The sequence below is a fragment of the Salvelinus alpinus genome, chromosome 12, assembly GCF_045679555.1.
Source record: "Salvelinus alpinus chromosome 12, SLU_Salpinus.1, whole genome shotgun sequence".
Lineage (NCBI taxonomy): Eukaryota > Metazoa > Chordata > Actinopteri > Salmoniformes > Salmonidae > Salvelinus > Salvelinus alpinus.
This window is the reverse complement of record NC_092097.1, coordinates 20,725,145-20,743,815: the sequence shown is the minus strand read 5'-3', so window position 1 is coordinate 20,743,815 and position 18,671 is coordinate 20,725,145. Positions and strand designations below refer to the sequence as shown.

Here is an 18,671-nt window from a genome sequence, read left to right as displayed (position 1 = left end):
CTTTATGAGGAATTCCATCTCATTACAATTAAAGAGGTAGATTATTTCGGCCCGAGAGTAATACAATTAAGGCTACATAACTGTCCCACATCATCACTCTTTCCAGATATACAGGACATCAGTTGAGAACAAATCAGTGGAAAATGTGTACAAAAAACTAGTCAGTGTAGCTATCATAACGCATCACATAATAGATGATTTTTCAAACTGAATTGTGAATTGTCTTACAGTAGAATGCACATATGCACTATTTTCCAGTAAGCTCTTGAGTGGCAAGCCTTTGATTAGTGCGACAATGAGTGGGAATAATCAAGTATGGTGACCACAAAGAAATATATTATATTATAAATATTATAGCACAGTTATGAAGTCAAGGGCCTGTTGATGGACTCTGTTAAAACTTCTTATGGCTGGGGGCAGTATTGAGTAGCTTGGATGAATAAGGTGCCCAGAGTAAACTGCCTGCTACTCTGTCCCAGATGCTAAGATATGCATATAATTAGTATATTTGGATAGAAAAACTCTGGAGTTTCTAAAACTGTTTGAATGATGTCTGTGAGTATAACAGAACTCATATGGCAGGCAAAAACCTGAGAAAAATTCCAACCAGGAAGTTGGAAATCTGAGGTTTGTAGTTTTTCAACTCATCGCCTATCAAATATACAGTGGGGTATTGGTCATATTGCACTTCCTAGGGCTTCCACTAGATGTCAACAGTCTTTAGAACCTTGTTTGATGCTTCTACTGTGAAGGAGGGGGGAATGAGGGCTCTTTGAGTCAGGGGTCTGGCAGAGTGCCATGAGCTGACCAGGCGCGTTCACGTGAGAGTTAGCTTGCGTTCCATTGCATTTCTGAAGACAAAGGAATTCTCCGGTTGAAACATTATTGAAGATTTATGATAAAAAGATCCTAAAGATTGATTCTATACATCGTTTGACATGTTTCTACGGACTGTAACGGAACTTTTTGACTTTTCGTCTGCTCGCGCCTCATGAATTTGGATTACTGGGCTAAACGCGTGAACAAAAAGGAGGTATTTGGACATAAATTATGTACTTTATCGAACAAATCAAACATTTATTATGGAACTGGGATTCCTGGGAGTGCATTCTGATGAAGATCATCAAAGGTAAGTGAATATTTATAACGCTATTTCTGACTTCTGTTGACTCCAACATGGTTTTGTTGTCTGAGCACTGTACTCAGATTATTGCATGGTTTGCTTTTTCCGTTAAGTTTTTCAGAAATCTGACACAGCGGTTGCATTAAGGAGAAGTATATCTCTAATTCTGTGCATAACACTTGTATCTTATATTAAAGTTTATGATGACTATTTCTGTAAATTGATGTGGCTCTCTCTGCAAAATCACCGGATGTTTTGGAAGCAAAACATTACTGAACGTAACGCGCCAATGTAAACTGAGATTTTTGGATATAAATGTGCTCTTTATCGAACAAAACATACATGTATTGTGTAACATGAAGTCCTATGAGTGTCATCTGATGAAGATCATCAAAGGTTAGTGATTAATTTGATCTCTATTTCTGCTTTTTGTGACTCCTCTCTTTGGCCGGAAACTTTTTTGTGTTTTTCTGTGACTAGGTACTGACCTAACATAATCGTTTGGTTTGCTTTTATCGTAAAGCCTTTTTGAAATCGGACACTTTGGTGGGATTAACAACAAGTTTATCATTAAAATGTTGTGAAATACTTGTATGTTTGAGGAATTTTAATTATGAGATTTCTGTTGTTTGAATTTGGCGTCCTGCACTTCCACTGGCTGTTGTCAAATCGATCCCGTTAACGGGATCTTAGCTGATCTCAGCCGTAAGCGGTTAAATCAGTTGTGTTTCTCTTAAAAGTGATCAGACTGTATTCAGATGGGATCTATATGCTAATCCTCTTAGTGGGCACTTCAATCTCTGCTGCTGATGCCATGCTGCTGCCACACTGTTCTGTTACCCACATCAAGGACCCAGGGAGAAGACCTGTTGGGAAGCTTACCCTAACTAGGGCCTCTCATGGATCTATCGCTCAGGATTAAATCTGTATAGTAATGTATAGTATCCACATTATTTTTAATGGGAATTCAACTAATTTAAGACAGTCAAGCCACAGCTATTAATTTAGCTAAGTCCCCATATGAACAAAAGTTCATTGGTTAATTATAAACCCATCTGTGTAGATCATGACGAATCACTGTCAGCTATAAGCTTTGAGCTGGATAGCCATTAAACTACTTTACCAATTAGCAATTAGGAGCCTGGACTGTAAATCCCTTTGCCAGATTGAATAGCAGCAGCTCTTTATGGAACTTTTCTCCTGCCTTTCTCAGTATCTAGGCACAATAAGAATGTGTAGTCCATAAGTATTGCCTTTTCACTGCAGGTACACTACAGTTCAAAAGTTTGAGGTCACTTAGAAATGTCCTTGTTTTTGATAGAAAAGCAATTTTTTTGTCCATTAAATCAAATTGATCAGAAATACAGTGTAGACATTGCTAATGTTGTAAATGACTATTGTAGCTGGAAACGGCTGATTTTTTATGGAATATCTACATAGGCGTTCAGAGGCCCATTATCAACAACCATCACTCCTGTGTTCCTCTGTCCAGTGTCTGTGTTCTTCTGCCTATCTTAATCTTTTCTTTTTATTGGCCGGTCTGAAATATGGCTTTTTCTTTGCAACTCTGCCTAGAAGGCCAGCATCCCGAAGTCGCCTCTTCTTTGTTGACGTTGAGACTGGTGTTTTGCGGGTACTATTTAATGATGCTGCCAGTTGAGGACTTGTGAGGCATCTGTTTCTCAAACTAGACACTCCAATGTACTTGTCCTCTTGCTCAGCTCCCCACTCCTCTTTCTATTCTGGTTAGGGCCAGTTTGCACTATTCTGTGAAGAGAGTAGTGCACAGCATTGAAAGAGATCTTCAGGTTCTTGCCAATTTCTCGCATGGAATAGCCTTCATTTCTCAGATCAAGAATAGACTGACGAGTTTCAGTAGAAAGTTCTATGTTTCTGGCCATTTTGAGCCTGTAATCGAACCCACAAATGCTGATGCTCCAGATACTCAACTAGTCTAAAGAAGGCCAGTTTTATTGCTTCTATAATCAGCACAACAGTTTTCATCTGTGCTAACATAATTGCAAAAGGGTTTTCTAATGATCAATTAGCCTTTTAAAATGATAAACTTGGATTAGCTAACACAAAGTGACATTGGAACACAGGAGTGATGGTTGCTGATAATGGGCCTCTGTACGCCTATGTAGATATTCCATTAAAAATCTGACGTTTCCAGCTACAATATTAATTTACAACATTAACATTGTCTACACGGTATTTCTGATCAATTTGATGATATTTTAATGGAAAAAACATTTGCTTTTCTTTCAAAAATAAGTGACCCCAAACTTTTAAACTGTAGTGTATATTACAAATGAATGGTGAAGTTTAGCCATCAGGAGGTAATATGAGGCAGGGAGTTAAGCCAGATTGGTATGTAACAGGATCACTAATTCAGGACAGGCCACAGTACAGACCAATAGACTGATGGTGGAACCAAGAGGACACCTCAAAGATGGGAGTTTTTTTATGGATCTCATTGCCATGCCTGTTTCACCTCTGGACTATGTTCACAGCTGAACTGCCCATTGGCTCCATGCCTAGATGACGAGAGGAGAGACTTTTAATCAGATGTTCAATCAAGCATGTTTGCTCATATGCCCGACATAGCCAGCTCTCTGTCAGTCTGGCGCAGTGGGATGGGGACATCAGGTGGATGTGTTTCGCTGGGTGAGCCAATGCAGACGCAATCTGTCAGGTGAGTTTGTCAAACTAGATATTATAAATAGATCTCTGCCCCAGCTAGCCACATTAATTATGAAACGACTTAAACCAGCATATGTGCTGAACATGTTAGTCTTTCCAAGCTGAAATTATTTTCAGCCAGCGCCCCAATAGGCTATAGCAATGTTAACACAATGAGGGAAATGGACGAGAGCATGCCACAACATACTTATACGCACGCACGAGCAAACACACACTACAACCACAATCATCTCTCTGATATAAAAAGATCATTTGAAGTACGCTCACTAATGAATGGAGATATTCAAAGTATCACTAATGAATGGAGATATTCAAAGTATCACTAATGAATGGAGATATTCAGAGCATCACTAATGAGTGGAGGTATGGAGATATGCAATCTTTAACATGTCTGGTTTGGACACTTGTACCTTTAAAGAATTTAACAAATGTACTCAAGATGTAAAGCTGTTGATAATAGATGTCATCATACCTGTCATTAGCATACCGTGTGATAATCCCTTGCCTGCTAGAGTGTTTTCCCGCATGGAGGACCACTCTTATGCTTAAATGCCCTCAATATAACCCTTACATCACATCAAATAAATGGGACAAGCATAGGGCAGGCTAATGACAAGAAATTACAAATATACCGGTAAATGACTTCAGACAATTATGAACAGTGTGTGTGTGTGTGTGTGTGTGTGTGTGTGTGTGTGTGTGTGTGTGTGTGTGTGTGTGTGTGTGTGTGTGTGTGTGTGTGTGTGTGTGTGTGTGTGTGTGTGTGTGTGTGTGTGTGTGTGTGTGTGTGTGTGTGTGTGTGTGTGTGTGTGTGTGTGTGCGTGCGTGCGCATGTGTGTGTTTAATAGACCCGGGCTCTGGACTGTCTGAGGTGAATTGGCCGTTAAGCTCCTTATGAGTATGTCTGAGTAAGTATTTGTCCCTGCGTCCTCTCCCCCATCCTGCTCCAAATGAATCCCTAAAATCTACACAAGAAACAGACACACGGGGGCAGCTGCAAAACAGGATGCTCTTGAGAACAGGACACCCCACCCAGCAGGGCCTGAGTAAACAGTACTGTCAGGGAGCAGAGAAGAGAGGGGAGAGCAGAGAGAGGGCCGGGGAACTAGGGAATAACAGGGGGAATGGCCACGGGGGGAGACACTGCTGAGCCAAAAGAGGCAATAACCTCTATCTAGACTAGAGTTCAGCACAATGCATCTTTAGACCAGGATGGAATCTGTATACATACAGTAAGTGTTGAGGCTGGGGCTCTGTCCTATATTAGCCTTCCAGAGAGCAGGAGAAACAGTGGGAACAGGGGAGACATTGAACCATGCATGGGCTGACCCCTGGGAAGCAGTCTGGCTGTATCTGGAGTGACAGTCCAAGCCCAATTAGCCTTTTGTGCCAGGGCTGCTATGGGGTATCGGTGGGAGTGATCAGGCCACTCATGCATTCAGCACTTGCCTGCAGGCATTCTGCAGTGACTGTATAGGTAAAGTCAGCGCCACTGCTGCCCCTTCCCCTCCTGCCTCTCACTCTTCTTCCTTCCTCTCTTTATCCCTTATTACAATACTCCCCCACCTTTCCCCCGAGCCCCTATAGGAGTTAAAAAGCGCAATTGGTAGCCTGTCTATGCATTAACTCTCCCAGTGCCAATCCCTGCCTCTCCTCCCACCCAGAGAGCCCAGAGTATTACCTCATCCCACTCTGAGGCGAAGGAGGGCGATCTCTCCATCCGTTTTTTCCCAGAGCTGCAGTTGGTCACAGACTCGCAGTGGCCGTTCAGACCCCCATCCTCTTCACTCAGGGAAGACACAAACAGGTCTGAGTCTGACTTGGAGAGGCTGCGGATCAGCTTCAGGTCCACCGGAGGCCTCAGCCTAACTGGAGGTACAGACACAGCACCTGGTGACTCCCATGCCTTGGCCTTGGCAGTGTGGACAACCGTGGCATAGATGGGATCAGCGTCCAGGAGGAAGGCTGACATGACTGTTGAGCTGCCTGTGTGGCAGTGTTAGAATCTTAGAATCCCTGTGTTAGAATCCCTGTTCTCAGGCCTCAGGCAGCAGTTTCTCCTCCTATTCCAGCGGCCACTGGTAAGAGTAGATAGTGCTGTAAAACACTGCAGGATCCAGGAGTCTCAGTCTGTGCCGAATTGTTGTTTTCTGGGTGAATTCTGAGAAAAAGCCAGACAGAAGGGATGATGTAAGAAACTGTGTGACAGAAAATCGCCTACTACATCCATTCCTGTTTAAAATATATAACATCTATTCCTGTTTAAAACATGACATCTATTCCTGTTTAGGGAAAGGGAGTATGTAAAAGAGAGGCTTGCTGCTATGTGTGTCCATGGCTCAGATACAATCATCAGTCACCACCCACTAGTGGTATCCGGCTGCCCTCCCCTTAGTGACTGCTGCCTCAAAGAGTCTTTTTTTAACGTTTTCCTTCCCCTCCCTGCATGTCTTTCGCTTGCTTTCGCTCTCTCTCTCTTCCTCCTTTCTTATTCTTAACCAACATAGTATTGTTCAAATGGATTTTAAACAAACATGGCTAGAGAGACTATTCCCGACAGGACATACACAGAGTTTACAAAACATTAGGAACACTTTCCTAATATTGAGTTGCACGCCCTTTTGCCCTCAGAACAGCCTCAATTCGTCAGGGCAAGGTGTTGAAAGCATTCCACAGGGATGTTGGCCCATGATGACTCCAATGCTTCCCAAAGATGTGTCAAGTTGGCTGGATGTCCTTTGGGTGGACCATTCCTGATACACACAGGAAACTGTTGAGCGAGAAAAACCCAGCAGCGTTGCAGTCTTTTTGTCTTGCCCATCCACCCTCTGAATGACACACATACTGTACACAATCCATGACTCAGTTGTGTCAAGGCTTAAAAATCCTTATTTAACCTGTCTCCTCCCCTTCGTCTTCACTGATTAAAGTGGATTTAACAAGTGACATCAATAAGGGATCATAACTTTCACTTATATTCACCTGGTCAGTCTATGTCATGGTTCTTAATGTTTGTATTCTCAGTGTATGGCTGAAAGTAGACACTAGAGTGAAAAAACAGGAGGAAAATCCCAAAACAGGGACACACACACACACACACACACACACACACACACACACACACACACACACACACACACACACACACACACACACACACACACACACACACACACACACACACACACACACACACACACACACACACACACACACACACACACACAGACATTGGTTTTACTATCCAAGTGGGCAAGAAAACATTTATTCCCATTCAAAATCTTATTTTCCCTAACCCCTAACCATAATCCTTAAACTAAAGCTAACCCTGACCCTAACTCCTAACCCTAACCCTAAACCTATCCCCTAACCCCTAACCCTAATTAGAAACCCTAACCCTAAACCTTTAGCCTAAGCCTAAAATACCCTTGTCAGAATCTTCCTTGTTTTACTATCCTTGTGAGGACTTTTGGGACCCAAAATGATAGTAAAGTTAGAACACACACACACACACACACACATATACATACACACACAGAGACAGAAAGAAACAAAGAAAGAAAGAAAGAATGAAAGAAAGAAAGAAAGAAAGAAAATGATCCCAATAAGGCACTAGAATAGAATCAGATTCCACATTTTTCAAGAACAGAGCTGCTTTTGACTGTTCTAGAAGGATGCTCTCTCTGTGCTTGTTATTCTAAAACTCATCAAACATAGCGACAGTTAGTAAGTCATTTGACAGTTAGTACTTCATTAAAAAACAGCTGCTTACAGGAACTGTAATAGCTTTCAAAATACCATGTGAAATCCCCATTCATAAGCTTTCCCATACCTGCAAACTTTGTCTTGACTGTATCCTGAGAGGAGCTGCCGTCCCGTTCTGCGCCTGTACTCTGACTCCCTATCGGAGGACTTAGTCTGTCCTGTCCTGATCCGTGGTGGGGATCTAAGGCCTGGCCTAATTCAGACTGACAGCTGGGGTGCCTGCCTGTTCAGAGGGAGGGTTGTCTGGGAGGATTCCTCCACCACAATGTGTGCTGTACCACTGGGTCTTGGATAAGCCCCTGCATGAATTAGTAGAGTATATTTTCTAGTCAAGATGTTTTCTCCATTAGGCATTGCAGTGGTTAAAATGGACAGACAGTCTTGATGACTTGAGAAGAATGCTGTACAGATCCCACACACTCTCAAATGCTGAGCAGTCTATTCATCAGGGGTGGATTCTGACAAAGGGCTCTCTTTAAAGGCGTGCTTAGCATTCAGCAGTGCCCGATGCTCTGCACTGTGTATGCCTGCCCTGTAGTGCCCTCAGCCAGCCAAGTCCCTGGCCTGCCCACCTCTTCCCTTTGGGTAGGGCTGGTATGTACAGTCGTGGCCAAAAGTGTTGAGAGTGACAGCAATATTAATTTCCACAAAGTTTGCTGCTTCACTGTCTTTAGTTATTTTTGTCAGATGTTACTATGGAATACTGAAGTATAATTACATGCGTTTCATAAGTGTCAAAGGCTTTTATTGACAATTACATGAAGTTGATGCAAAGAGTCAGTATTTGCAGTGGTGACCCTTCTTTTTCAATAACTCTGCAATCCGCCCTGGCATGCTGTAAATGAACTTCTGGACCACATCCTGACTGATGGCAGCCCATTCTTGCATAATCAATGCTTGGAGTTTGTCAGAAATTGTGGGGTTTTGTTTTTCCACCCGCCTTTTGAAGATTGACCACAAGTTCTCAATGGGATTAAGGTCTGGGGAGTTTCCTGGCCATGGACCCAAAATATCTATGTTTTGTTGCCTGAGCCACTTAGTTATCACTTTTGCCTTATGGTAAGGTGCTCCATCATGCTGGAAAAGGCATTGTTCGTCAGCAAACTGTTCCTGGAAGGTTGGGAGAAGTTGCTCTCTGAGGATGTGTGGGTACCATTCTTTATTCATGGCTGTGTTCTTAGGCAAAATTGTGAGTGAGCCCACTCCCTTGGCTGAGAAGCAACTCCACACATGAATGGTCTCAGGATGCTTTACTGTTGGCATGAGACAGGACTGATGGTAGCGCTCACTGTCTTCTCCGGACAAGCTTTTTTCTGGATGCCCCAAACAATCGGAAAGGGGATTCATCAGAGAAAATGACTTTACCCCAGTCCTCAGCAGTCCAATCCCTGTACCTTTCGCAGAATATCAGTCTGTCCCTGATGTTTTTTCTGGAGAGAAGTGGCTTCTTTGCTGCCCTTCTTGACACCAGGCCATCCTCCAAAAGTCTTCACCTCACTGTGCGTGCAGATGCACTCACACCTGCCTGCTGCCATTCCTGAGCAAGCTCTGTACTGGTGGTGCCCCGATCCCGCAGCTGAATCAACTTTAGGAGACGGTCCTGGCGCTTACTGGACTTTCTTGGGCGCCCTGAAGCCTTCTTCACAACAATTGAACCGCTCTCCTTGAAGTTCTTGATGATCCAATAAATGGTTGATTTAGGTGCAATCTTACTGGCAGCAATATCCTTGCCTGTGAAGCCCTTTTGTGCAAAGCAATGATGATGGCACGTGTTTCCTTGCAGGTAAACATGGTTGACAGAGGAAAAACAATGATTCCAAGCACCACCCTCCTTTTGAAGCTTCCAGTCTGTCATTCGAACTCAGTCAGCATGACAGAGTGATCTCCAGCCTTGTCCTCGTCAACACTCACACCTGTGTTAACAAGAGAATCACTGACATGATGTCAGCTGGTCCCTTTGTGGCAGGGCTGAAACGCAGTGGAAATGTTTTTGGGGGATTCAGTTCATTTCCATGGCAAAGAGGGACTTTGCAATAAATTGCAATTCGTCTGATCACTCTTCATAACATTCTGGAGTATATGCAAATTGCCATCATACAAACTGAGGCAGCAGACTCTGTGAAAATGTATATTTGGTTCATTCTCAAAACTTTTGGCCACGACTGTACAGTTGAAGTTGGAAGTTTACATACACCTTAGCCACATACAGTTTTTCACAATTCCTGACATTTAATCCTAGTAAAAAGTCCCTGTCTTAAGTCAGTTAGGATCACCACTTTATTTTAAGAATGTGAAATGTCAGAATAATAGTAGAGAGAATGATTTATTTCAGCTATTATTTCTTTCATCACATTCCCAGTGGGTCAGAAGTTCACATACACTCAATTAGTATTTGGTAGCATTGCCTTTAAATTGTTTAACTTGGGTCAAACGTTTTGGGTAGCATTCCACAACCGTCCCACAATAAGTTGGGTGAATTTTAGCCCATTCCTCCTGACAGAGCTGGTGTAACTGAGTCAGGTTTGTAGGCCTCCTTGCTCGCAAACGCTTTTTCAGTTCTTCCCACAAGTGTTCTATAAGATTGAGGTCGGGGCTTTGTGATGGCCACTCCAATACCTTGACTTTGTTGTCCTTAAGCCATTTTGCCACAACATTGGAAGTATGCTTGGGATCATTGTCCATTTGGAAGACCCATTTGCGACCAAGCTTTAACTTCCTGACTGATGTCTTGAGATGTTGCTTCAATATATCCACATAATTTTCCTGCCTCATGATGCCATCTATTTTGTGAAGTGCACCAGTCCCTCCTGCAGCAAAGCACCCCCACAACATGATGCTGCCACCCCCGTGCTTCACGGTTGGGATGGTGTTCTTCGGCTTGCAAGCCTCCCCTTTTTCCTCCAAACATAACGATGGTCATTATGGCCAAACAGTTCTATTTTTGTTTCATCAGACCAGAGGACATTTCTCCAAAAAGTATGATCTTTGTCCCCATGTGCAGTTGCAAACCATAGTCTGGCTTTTTTAATGGCGGTTTTGGAGCAGTGGCTTCGTCCTTGCTGAGTGGCCTTTCAGGTTATGTCGATATAGGACTCATTTCACTGTGGATATAGATACTTTTGTACTTGTTTCCTCCAGCATATTCAGAAGGTCCTTTGCTGTTGTTCTGGGATTGATTTGCACTTTTCGCACAAAAGTACGTTCATCTCTAGGAGACAGAACGCATCTCCTTCCTGAGCGGTATGATGGCTGCGTGATCCCATGGTGTTTATACTTGCGTACTATTGTTTGTACAGATGAAAGTGTTACCTTCAGGTGTTTGGAAATTGCTCCCAAGGATGAACCAGACTTGTGGAGGTCTACAATGTTTTTCTGAGGTCTTGGCTGATTTATTTTGATTTTCCAATGATGTCAAGCAAAGAGGAACTGAGTTTGAAGGTAGGCCTTGAAATACATCCACAGGTACACCTCCAATTGACTCAAATGATGTCAATTAGCCTATCAGATGCTTCAAAAGCCATGACATCATTTTCTGGAATTTTCCAAGCTGTTTAAAGGCACAGTCAACTTAGTGTATGTAAACTTCTGACCTGCTGGAATTGTGATACAGTGAATTATAAGTGAAATTATCTGTCTGTAAACAATTGTTGGAAAAATTACTTGTGTCATGCACAAAGTAGATGTCCTATCCGACTTGCCAAAACTATAGTTTGCTAACAAGAAATTTGTGGAGTGGTTGAAAAACGAGTTTTAATGACTCCAATCTAAGTGTATGTAAACTTCCGACTTCAACTGTACATGACACAAGGGATAACATTCTAGCCAGAGAGAGAGAGAGAGAGCACAATGCTCAGCACTGAACACAACCACCCTCTACAGTATACCATAACACATACTGGGGTCTGACAACTTCAGACTAATGACAAAGAATCTGAGGTGTAAAAAGACAAATAATTCATAACCATTATATCAATTTGGAAAGGTTCCGAATGTATAATAAATGTTTACAGAGATGTAATGATGCCTCAACTGTATATTAGAGGAACTACAACAAGAATAAATACATCTGCTCCATCATCTGGCTGCAGAGCCCCAGGGCAGAGATGATGACTCATGAACACGGTCCTCCAACCAAGCAAAGCACTGCCAGCAAACACAGCAGCACCTTGTAGTAAACACGTGCAACGCAAGCACCTCTCCGTGTTTCAGTTATTTGTGTATGCTCTGACTCACAACTGCATTTTAGATTTTGGGGTTCCTAGGCATTTGGTCTCGAAGGTACTTTGCACCTATGTGTCCCCAGGCCCTCAATTTACATTTTCATAACACGCAGAAATTCAATTACTTCCCTCGTGCTTGAAATCATTACTTCTCTCTGCAAACCTCATGCTTTACATCATCTGGACAGGCCCCAGATGACCTGCATTCATTCTAAGAAGTGAAAGGGTGCATTGTGTTCTAAAGATATTCAACCAGAGATGTTGTTGCCTTCTGTGAAGCAAGCTGTTTGGCTTGAATACAAATCTTAGAATCAAGCTAATTCATACTAGTGAAAAAAGGGGGGAAACAGGAAAAACACTGCCTAGTGCCTACCTCTCAGAGACGCCTTATATAAAATGAAACCACAGATTTCATCGCAGTTTATTAGAGGGTTATTATGCCTGTATGCTAAGGATGAGAAGTCCATCTTTTAGAATAATGAGAGAATTCCATGAACTCACATCAAGCCTCACTAGGGATTTGCCTGGGCCATGACACTGACTTTCAGCCTCTTAGAACTTAGAAGCTCTTACAAAGTCAACCTGTCACATGTACTGTATCTCAGCACTTTCATTTATAGCCCTGAATGTGGTGCATTTGAAAAGACATGTTCAAATGTGAAGCAGTAATTAAATTATGATCTGTAAGAGTTCTGTAGGCTTATAATTACTGTTTGAACTGAAACACATTTTTCAAATAATGTTAAATGATTCAACATTGTAAGGAAAATAGTAGGCCTATTGTCCATCAGGAAACAAGATCAAATTACTCTAATCTACAGCAACTCAGACACACACACAAAACATAAAAGATCATGGTAACTGACACTAAGACTATGAAGTCGGAGGTCGGCTCAGATACAAAACAAAAGACATCTACCAGCTCAGAGAGCTCATTCAAGATGGACAGGCAGTCTTGAAAGGCTCATAACCGTCACAAATGGAGCTGACCTCCCAGCAGAGGAATGTGAAGGAGAGCACGCATGGCTGACTGAAGACCCAGCACAGGATATCTATCAGTGTCCTTTCATCCCAGGGTAGAGACGAGAGACTGCAACCCAACAGACCGAGACTGTGTACCATGCCACAAATGTCTTTCCTCTACGAACAGGGGCTGGTCACCTCTGAAAAACTTGTGAATATGTTCATAAACAAAGAGAAGTAAACTGTGGGAACTGTGGAAGAGACATACAGTACTAGAGAAAATTATATCCGATGTAAAGGTGGACACACATTGATCTTCACAAGGGTTTGTAAACCTTTGGTTTATTCCTCCTTCCAGTCATCAGAACCTGATAGGGATCCTGTTTAAGTGGCTTAACTGGACAGATATTGGAAGCAATCTCTTTCATTCAAATTGTACATTAAAGCCAGATGGCCCATCAGACTGGCATGCCTGGAAACTACACCAAATACTGTATCAGTCTCAGACAATGAGATTCTTAGCCACTATATTAGTCACAATAGCTACTTTAATTTTAATCGACTTGGATTCATGTACTGCTGTTATTGCTTCTGGCCAAATACCGATCTTTATTTTATTTATTTTTATTTAAACTTTATTTAACTAGGAAAGTCAATTAAGGACAAATTCTTATTTACAATCACGGCCTACCAAAAGGAAAAAGGCCTCCTGCGGGGACAGGGGCTGGGATTAAAAATTTAATTTTAAATTTTAAAATATATAAATATAGGACAAAACACACATCACGACGAGAGAGACAACACATCACTACATAAAGAGAGACCTAAGACAACAACATAGCAAGGCAGCAACACAACATGACAACAACATGGTAGCAACACAACATGGTAGCAGTACAAAACATGGTACAAACATTATTGGGCACAGACAACAGCACAAAGGGCAAGAAGGTAGAGACAACAATGCATCACGCAAAGCAGCCACAAATGTCAGTAAGAGTGTCCATGATTGAGTCTTTGAATGAAGAGATTGAGATAAAACTGTCCAGTTTGTAGAGTTAGCATGCAGCTCCTACTGCAAAATGGAATTCAAAGCGCAGCATGGCACCATACCATCATGCAGAAAGGGAATGAGAGGGATAAATACACTGCCGAGGGGGAGAGCTTCGTGGGCTATACTCGGCCTTGTCTCAGGATGGTAAGTTGGTGGTTGAAGATATCCTTCTAGTGGTGTGGGGGCTGTGCTTTGGCAAAGTGGGTGGGGTTATATCCTTCCTGTTTGGCCCTGTCCGCGGGAATCGTCGGAAGGGGCCACAGTGTCTCCCGACCCCTCCTGTCTCAGCCTCCAGTATTTATGCTGCAATAGTGCATGTGTCGGGGGGCTAGGGTCAGCCTGTTATATCTGGAGTATTTCTCCTGTCTTATCCGGTGTCCTGTGTGAATTTAAGTTTGCTTCCTCTCTCTCTTTCTCTCTCTTTCGCTCTTTCTTTCTTTCTCTCTTCTCTCAGAGGTCCTGAGCTCTAGGACCATGCCTCAGGACTACCTGGCCTGATGACTCCTTGCTGTTCGCAGTCCACCTGGTCGTGCTGCTGCTCCAGTATCAACTGTCCTGCCTGTGGCTATGGAACCTTGACGTTGATGTTATTCACTGGACGTGCTACCTTGTCCCGGACCTGCTGTTTTCAACTCTCTCTCTCTACCGCACCTGCTGTTTCTAACTCTGAATGATTGGCTATGAAAATCCAACTGACATTTACTACTGAGGTGCTGACCTGTTGCACCCTCTACAACCACTGTGATTATTATTATTTGACCCTGCTGGTCATCTATGAATGTTTGACCATCTTGGCCACTGTTATAATCTCCACCCGGCACTGTCAGAAGAGGACTAGCCACCCCTCAGTGCCTGGTTCCTGTCTAGGTTTCTTCCAAAGGTTCCTGCCTTTCTAGGGAGTTTTTCCTAGCCACCGCACTACTACATCTGCATTGCTTGCTGTTTGGGGATTTAGGCTGGGTTTCTGTATAGCACTTTGTGACATCGGCTGATGTAAAGAGGGCTTTATAAATACATTTGATTGATTAAGTATAGCAAACATAAGGAACTTCCTAACTTCCTAATATTGAGGGGCATGAACTCTACAAGGTGTCGAAAGTATTCCACAGGGATGCTGGCCCATGTTGACTCCAATGCTTTATACAGTTGTGTCAAGTTGGTTGGATGTCCGTTGGGTTGTGGACCATTCTTGGTACACGCAGGAAACTGTTGAGCGTGAAAAACCCTGCAGCGTTGCAGTTCTTGACACAAACCGATGCACCTGGCACCTACTGCCATACCCCATTCAAAGGCACTTAAATATTTTGTCTTGCTCATTCACCCTCTGAATGGCACACATACACAATCCATGTCTCAATTGTCTCAAGGCTTAAGAATCCTTCTTTAACCTGTCTCCTCCCCTTCATCTACACTGAGTGAAATTGATTTAACATGTGACATCAATAAGGGATCATAGATTTTACCTGGATTCACCTAGTTAGTCTATGTCTGTCACGCCTTGGCCATAGAGAGGCTTTTATTCTCTATTTTGGTTAGGCCAGGGTGTGACTAGGGTGGGCATTCTAGTTTCTTTATTTCTATGTTTTCTATTTCTTTGTGTTTGGCCGGGTGTGGTTCTCAATCAGAGGCAGCTGTCTATCGTTGTCTCTGATTGAGAACCATACTTAGGTAGCTCTTTTTTCCACCTGTCTTTGTGGGAAGTTGACTTTGTTTAGGGCACATAGCCTTTGAGCTTCACGGTTTGTTTTGTAGTGTTTATTGTTTTGTTCGGCGTCATTTTGATTTAATAAAGAAAATGTACGCTCACCACGCTGCACCTTGGTCCTCATCGTTCAACAGCCGTGACAATGTCATAGAAAGAGCAGGTGTTCTTAATGTTTTGTATTCTCAGTGTATGTTATGTGAATGTATGACTGTGACTGTGTGTTTGTGTTTATGTGTGAAAGGGCCAGCAAAGAGTTTCCAGTGTAAATTCATGCATTATTCCAGGGCTCTCCAACCCTGTTCCTGGAAAGCTACCATTCTGTAGGTTTTTGCTCTAACCCTAATATAGCACACCTGATTCTAAAAATTAGCTGGTTGATAAGCTGAATCGGGTTAGTAACAACTGGGGTTGGAGCGAAAACCGACAGAACAGTGTCACGATCGTTTGTAGAAACGGACCAAGGCGCAGCGTGATTACAGTTCCACATTTATTAATAGTGAAACTTAACATAAACAATAAATGAACAACGAACCGTGACTACAGAGGTGCTACATACACTTACAAAATTCAATATCCCACAAAACACAGGTGGAAAAAAGGCTACCTAAATATGATCCCCAATTAGAGACAACGATTACCAGCTGCCTCTAATTGGAAACCATATCAAGCACACCAACATAGAAATATGAAAACTAGAACGCCACAAAGAAATAATAAACTAGAACACCACATAGAAATAATAGACTAGAACACCCCAGTCACGCCCTGATCTACTATACCATAGAGAAACAATGGCTCTCTATGGTCAGGGTGTGACAAACGGTAGCTTTCCAGGAACAGGGTTGGAGATCCCTGGATTAAACACCTGCACTTGGCGCAGGATTTGAGGAACAACACCACAAAAATGAAAGAAATCTAAAACAGTGAAAAATGTAAAAAAAAGAAAAAGAGAAACAAATCGGATTAACTATTCTCTTTGTTGTCCTGTCAAATGCTCTTCCTCTGAGCTTTTTTTCAGAACAATGCCAGGTCCACCCTCAACACATTATGCTGAAATCTATATTGAACAAACTGCACCGCACAATCCCAATTTAGTTTAATGGTAGTTTCATTGGTGGTATATTTGAGATAGAAAGGACAGATCTAAATCCAGATAGAAGTAAAGAGAGATGTAGCGAAACCAGTGAAGAGACTAAATGAAGCGCTTGAAGGTATGAGTGATAAAGCAGGGTAATGAATCCATACATATTGCTGACGGTTGACGGCGAGGTCACTTTACAGTGATAGACGCCCTTGACAACATGTCATTGATCAAGTGCCTGGAGGAGATATTAAAATGGTGATAATGATATTGGCCACCTTGCATCACTATCACTAAGGTGGTTGCTACATATTGCTGCAGAGATCCTCTCCCTTGCACAGCTCTAGAAAATGTCGATGAGCAAAGTGCCTGTATTTTCAATTTCACTCCAAACGGGTATTGATTGACAGAGAAGTAAAAATGTACATGCTCTGTAGAACAGAGAATAAATGTCGCTTGACTGAGAATAAGTGTCAGTCATTTAACAGGGAAACTCAGGCAAAATCTCAGGCAAAAATTGTGTTTACGATGCGTTTTTCTTTTCTTTTTATCTGGTCAATGCTAATGTGACAGAGGGTTTGGAATTTTATAACCAGTAACAACCAGAATAATGAAGACTGTACCATCTAGAGATGATGTGAAGGTACAGTATCCCTGTTGATCCATGCATGAGTGAGAAGGGTAGGGCTAACCAGATCCTCTCTAGTGCTTATGAAGAGAGGAGCTAGGAGACATTGAGAGCATGTGAACTGGGTCAGAGGGAAGAGGCCCAAATCCCACTGCACTCACACTCTAACCCCCCAGTCCCAGGCGCTGTGGGCTAGGCTAAAAAAAGGACTATATGTGTGCGTGACTATGATCACAATCAATTGGATTGTGTGCTTGTCATTGTGGCCAATTCAATGTATTTCCGCTGAGGAAAACCCAAATGTGAAGTCATGAAAAGTCTTCAAATACAGGCCAAGTTCAAAAGGAAAGAATGGTTCAGAATAGATGGGGAAGAGAGCACAGGAGAGGAAGGATGGGGTTGAAAACTTAAAAACAGCCATTTCCTGGATTTGCTGGTAAGAATGTGATAAGAGTGAATAGGAAGTATCTGTGTGATGGATCAGGCTGGCCATTTCGCAAGGCAGGAATTCACACACAGGAAGAAACTCGTCATAGCTACTTGTATACAGAGAGGACAAAAAAACATATGGCACGATGTGATAAGGACCTTGATAAAAAATTCAGGTCCTACCATATGACGTGAGTTCACATGAACATTTTATTAAGTTAAGTTGTTCAAAATAACAGTGACCCTTTTGAATTGAGGACAGCAAAACACTTACAAAGCATTTACAATTGTATGAGAAGCAGGCTTGGGCGGTATACCATACATACCGTATACCGAGATATTTTCGAATACCGATGGTATGATTTTCAATACCGTCAATTTTGGAACAAAAACATATTATGGTTTGGGGCGCAATAAAGCTAGGGGGGTGCTTGCCACACCACTGCTTATAACTATCAAATCAAATCAAATCAAATGTATTTATATAGCCCTTCTTACATCAGCTGATATCTCAAAGTGCTGTACAGAAACCCAGCCTAAAACCCCAAACAGCAAGCAATGCAGGTGTAGCACGGTGGCTACTAGCACGGTGGCTAGGAAAAACTCCCTAGAAAGGCCAAAACCTAGGAAGAAACCTAGAGAGGAACCAGGCTATGAGGGGTGGCCAGTCCTCTTCTGGCTGTGCCGGGTGGAGATTATAACAGAACATGGCCAAGATGTTCAAATGTTCATAAAGGACCAGCATGGTCAAATAATAATAATCACAGTAGTTGTCGAGGGTGCAGCAAGTCAGCACCTCAGGAGTAAAGGTGCTCCTCAGGAGCACCTCAGGAGTAAAGTTGGCTTTTCATAGCCGATAATTAAGAGTATCTCTCTCAGGTAGCACGTCCGGTGAACAGGTCAGGCTTCCATAGCCGCAGGCAGAACAGTTGAAACTGGAGCAGCAGCACGGCCAGGTGGACTGGGGACAGCAAGGAGTCATCATGCCAGGTAGTCCTGA

General features: G+C 42.6%; 1 protein-coding gene across 3 annotated transcripts in view; it reads right to left on the bottom strand.

Annotated features, from left to right (window-relative positions):
* Nucleotides 1-7,781, bottom strand: part of LOC139535662 (ankyrin repeat and SAM domain-containing protein 1A-like) — a 49,270-nt gene extending 41,489 nt beyond the window's left edge. For 2 of the 3 annotated variants that reach the window (XM_071335309.1, XM_071335316.1), the window contains exons 1-2: nt 7,659-7,781; nt 5,508-5,987 (exon numbers count right to left, since the gene is read on the bottom strand). In XM_071335309.1, coding sequence (XP_071191410.1) covers nt 5,508-5,798 — 291 coding nt within the window. In that variant the 5' untranslated portion in view covers nt 5,799-5,987; nt 7,659-7,781. Of the gene's footprint in view, nt 1-5,507; nt 6,577-7,658 lie in introns of those variants that run through there. The other variant, XM_071335313.1, reaches the window with a different exon arrangement.
* Between the last annotated feature and the right edge of the window lie 10,890 nt (nt 7,782-18,671).